At 44.3% G+C, this 4,938-nt stretch overlaps 1 protein-coding gene across 1 annotated transcript in view; it reads left to right on the top strand. All coding sequences in view use genetic code 11, as the record gives it.

Moving 5' to 3' along the window:
* Positions 1-4,938, top strand: part of EGR_03773 (Rab3 GTPase-activating protein non-catalytic subunit) — a gene marked incomplete at both ends in the record, with an annotated part of 10,607 nt that overhangs the window by 4,582 nt on the left and 1,087 nt on the right. Inside the window, 4 exons of the mRNA XM_024493022.1 lie at positions 1,832-1,929; positions 2,501-2,734; positions 3,368-3,584; positions 3,996-4,105. Coding sequence (XP_024352483.1) covers positions 1,832-1,929; positions 2,501-2,734; positions 3,368-3,584; positions 3,996-4,105 — 659 coding nt within the window. The remainder of the gene's footprint in view (positions 1-1,831; positions 1,930-2,500; positions 2,735-3,367; positions 3,585-3,995; positions 4,106-4,938) is intronic.

Below are 4,938 nucleotides of genomic sequence, written 5' to 3'. Positions count from 1 at the left end.
AGGGCAGGAGGTGGTGGCAAGTCAGAACAGCCACCTACTTAAAACACTAGATTAATGTTAAAATGGAGTCTAATAGGATTGTAGACTGCGAAAACAGTGCCCATCAAATTCCTTACCTCAATTTCATTCGAAGGTGGTGGAAAATAGTCGCCTCACATAGTTAGCCTTCATGTCCTTAGTGAAGAGCACTTTGGCAGTTTAGATGTCTGCACTTGACTTAGGTGCAGCAGTAGGTGAGCCTCATTCATTTGATGAAATCCAAACTATTACTGCGTAGCGTGTTCCAGTCTACTCGTCAGTGATATGCAATCGTCCTACTTTGTCTCAACACTGGGCAGCGATTGTTGCTGTTGAGACAGAGCAACAATACGTGTATGTGCTTGCATATGTGTGCACGTGTGTGCTCGACCACGTTTATATGTTTGTGGGTGTTTATGATGGATTGAAGAGGAAATTGTCAAGGGAGTATCGTTAACCGCATGGTGGTCACACAACCATTGCTGCTGAGATCTGCCCACTCGCAATAACTTGGTACAAATTGAAGCTGTGCAAGGAAGTCTGAATTTTCTCCTCTTTCTTCCCACCTCGTCTTCGTCACTCTCGTCAACATCACCACCGCCATCACCTTGGGAAAGAGATTTGAATAAGCCGTAATGTTCGCATTACATTTATTATTATTTTTTCACAGCAGGTCATGGCAAGATTGTGTACCATGGAAATCAAGTATGCTGAAAGACATGTCAAAACGTGGCGTTTTCACATCACCCGGTTTTTATGCGAAAGTATATTAAAATTGCTCTCAATCTGCTGATGTACAGAGTGAAGACCTTTTTTTCGAATCCAATCAGCTCTCCTTCCTCTCGTGTTTAATTTTATCTGTCAATCTCATTCCTCTGCGAAATGAAACAAAATTTTTCACACAGAACTGAAGCAATTGAAGATGTAATTTGTTAGAATTTCGTGGATGTTTGAGTGCGAATGTATGCAGCAAATGCTGTAGCAATGATTTCTGTGAATAATTGACACCACAAGACTCTGCTTCTGTGGGGTTTGATGGTAGACATCTGTGTGCTTGCAAAAAGCATCCTACAAGATATTGTCCGTTGGGAAAATGACCACTTATTCCCAACTGTCCTTTCCCAAACGTGATTGTCGAATGCTAGTGCTACAAGGAGGTGGAGAACTGCCAGTTGGCGGAATGTAGAGGATGAGGTGAGGCACATCCTCACTTTCCTTATCACGGAGAGATCGCACGCGTCAATTCTGTGCTGTGGTATTGTATTTTGTGCTGTGCAAATTAAGAAGCGGGATTTTTAAGTAGCTTTGGCAGGATAGCTGTCGAAGCCACCGGAGCATTTCAACAACTGTTAAAAAGGCGAGGGCAATTAGTCCAATGCGAATTGATGAGTCAGGTTTTGCCCACAATTGGAAGGTACATTTTTTTGAAAGCTATTTGGAGTGGTGCCTGCATTGAGGTGAACTTGCCAAAGTCCGGCGTCGATGGTGTAACATTGTCAGTGTTAATGTTTGGATTGCTGCGATCCTGATGAGGAGTGTGTATGCCTCGCTCGATTGCTCCTCGGAGTGTTATACCAACCATCAACAATGATGCACTCGTAGGGAATTGTGAGTGACCGATCTGTTAACGAAGAATACGATGTGTGACTCTGTGGCGCGTCGATGTTGGCGACTCACTACCCCAGGTTCTGGCCTCCACGCTGTTGATGATGGGCTGCACTATTTCCATCAGTGTTGCTAACTACGCATTTGGCTTTTATCATTGTAATGCTACAGGCGAGACTAAGATGATTCGCCACACTTATTCTTTTAGGGCAAGCCATATTTACAGCCTTCTTCTGGGGAGCCATCTCGGCAGAATCGTTTATCAAGTTCCTCAATGACGCACCCTTCACCTACGATTACCTTTTGGTAAGAATTTCTCATTTCCTAAATTCTCATCAGTTGTGGTATGGTTTGGGGTCAGTCGAACACCAAGTGAAGTGTAAAAGTGTTTGACTTACCCCATGTGCTCAAAGAGTAGTAATGCGCATGGCTCGCATCGGATGCAGAACACAGTGTAGGCTATGTGCATATTTGCATTTTTTGGCACGGTCGCAAGTGTGCATGGTAGTTTTAATCTCAGCAGGAACGTTCTCCACCAGCTTTGTTGTTTTAAGGTAAAGTATGCAGCTTGTGACGTGTTTTGGTGAAGTTAGTTATCATTAACAGATGCAGGATACATGTCACATATTCGTGACAGAAGGCTCGGTTGGGAATATCGGGACATGACAGATGTTTCTGGTGACAATGATTAGCCGTGGACATTGCAGGAGCTCCGGCTTGCATTTTTGCCTCCTTACAAAGCCGTATTGATGCTGTTGCAATGAGGTATTCATCGGGACTGATGTTATTGATAAAAGCCTAGAGAACGGCAATAGAATTGGAACATCAATAAATTCGTCCTTACTTTGCATGTAATCAGTATCATTTGGCCTAACAGGTCTTAGCCACCAGATTCCTCGTGACACAATCGACGCTACCGCCTCAGGTGTCACCGTCTCGTCTCACTCAGCTGACACAGACGCTGTTCTCCAGCCGACCACATCACCTGTCGGCAGCTTTCGTGAGGATTTACAGTGTCATGCTAGCCTCCCACAACTACGCCTCGTGTCTTGTAGTGTGTGCCGCCCTGGTGGGAGCTGGAGAGGCGGAGCAGCAACTTGCAGATCAACAGGTCTTTTTCCTGGCAAATAATCCTAATTTCTGCTCTGATTTCTCACTTAGCACGTGACTGATTTATCAGTTATTCAAATTACCCAGCTGTTGTAGCTGCATGACGTTCTGCTGTGAACGTTCTGCGGGTGGAGCGCCAGTTGACTAGCTCTTGTGTAATTTGGAAAACTTTGGCCTGAACCAAACTATCCGAACTGTTGGTGCATCATTGTGTTCGTTTATGTAGTAATTATTTAATTCCTCACCAATAACTCCACCAACTTCAAAAACGATGCACGACTTTTATTCATTCATCAAGGAAATAAATGGGAGGATCACAATTGCAAGCCCAAAGGTGGTTTTGAAATAGTGATTCTGAGACACTTGACAATCCGCAACCCGCGATATTGTGGATATCGAACTTGAAACGCACCAACGAGAAAGGAAGGTGGTCCTCTAATACGCTGAGCTTTGTGAACAAAAGTGTGCAACAGACGGAGAAATTCATCTCCCTTGGCAAGTGTGCACATTGTGGAAGTGGACTGCTGCAAGACAGACGAAGAAATGCTCCAATTGAGGATTGTTGTTTGTGTTGACGACAAATGTTGATGGAGAACTTGTGCCCTACCTCCTAACCCATCCATTGCTTGCCTAGCCACGTGGAAGTGACAAAAATGTCGAAGATGGTCCCGAAAAAACCGCAGCTCCAGACGTCCTGCAGTCTAGCTTAGAAAGTCTTCGGTGCCGTATAAAGCACCTGCAGGATATGGTCATCTTCAACCGCTGTCTAGCATCCTTCCGTCGAGGTTACAATCTACCGAGATGGACGCCTCGTGCCTACAGTGTGCGTCACGTCTTTCAACGCGGCTCGGGTCAGTTTGGGTACCCTTTCCTTATTCCTCCTCTATTGTATACTGGGTTCTCAATTTCATGATTTGAGGTTTATTTGGCCGAGTTGTGTGGGTCCTATCGAGGTAGACTTTGGGACAGATATCTATCACAGAGATGTGAGGTGTGTGTGATGGGTGTATGCGTATGAACCCGATGGATGACTGGTGAAGACTGCCAGAGGACAAAGGTGAAGCTGCGTTGTGCAGTCGGTTTTGTCACATGCTTTTATTGGTAATAGTTGACCTTAAGTCTAAACGTAGTCTCATCCGATCAGAAAGGAGTAAGGGCGCAGTTTCCAGAATGCGGGAAAACCTCTGCAGCATTGAAGAGGAGGGTTTTTCTGGGGTAACGGATCAGATATCCTCAGCACACCGTGCCTTTTCTTATTGTAGATCACTTTACTAGCGAATTCGCGCGATGCCTGGCCGGCTCCCAACTGAAAGGCAGTGAAGTGCTTGCAATTTATCGCGGTTTTGTTGCTGAGACTGCCACAAATGAATTTGTGGGTGAGTACGAAGATACTAACGGATTTAATGGTTACTTTTCATTGTTTTTGATTTGGTGAAAGCTGATCCCTCGCACGAACAATTTTGAAATATGGGAGTACTTCAATCCTCATCGGACACTAGGGTTTCCAAAAGTTGTGGTTACTTTGGTATAACCCCTACACCATTCATCCCAACGGTAATCTGTTTACACCTCTTTGTTCTAGGTCCTATGTATGTCTTTGTGGAGCAGTGCCGTTTGTGGGAGCAACTGTTGTAATTATCTGCCTTTATCTACTGATCGGATTAGAAAATTCAGTCATTTTCATAGTTGTCCAAACATCCAACCTATGGGGTACTTGCCTGTTCATTGTGGTATCCATTTGATTGACGTCTACAGGGTGAAGCATGTCTTCAAAATTACGCTTATTTAGGCTAAATGGGTCTCCTTTTACACCTTCAACTTCAAGATATCTGTCGTCAGGAAATGTAGGCAAAGGGAACTTTTGTTTCCAAATTAGCCTAGGAAGAATTTTAGATGCTCATTCTATATTTTGCCTTAAAAGCCGTGGTTTTGAGTAATTTACTAACGAAAACCGGCCTCAAGTTACAAGAACAAACCGGTTACTAACACACTAGCTACTTGGGTCTTGGAGGAAAACAGACCACTATGGACTGTGTCCTACTGTTCTAGTGCGGTAGCAGCACCTGCAATCAAATTACTGCTCAAAGATTTCAAGGTCTGTCGCGCTTCCTCTGACCAAAAACGTCTATGCCTATTCATTCTTCCCATCAAATAACTCGTTTATGACACGATTCGGTTTGACTGAGGGAGAATGTGTGTCACCTG

Source organism: Echinococcus granulosus, assembly GCF_000524195.1.
Source record: "Echinococcus granulosus chromosome Unknown EG_S00021, whole genome shotgun sequence".
NCBI classification, from domain to species: Eukaryota; Metazoa; Platyhelminthes; class Cestoda; order Cyclophyllidea; family Taeniidae; genus Echinococcus; species Echinococcus granulosus.
This window is presented reverse-complemented; position numbering and strand designations above follow the sequence as displayed.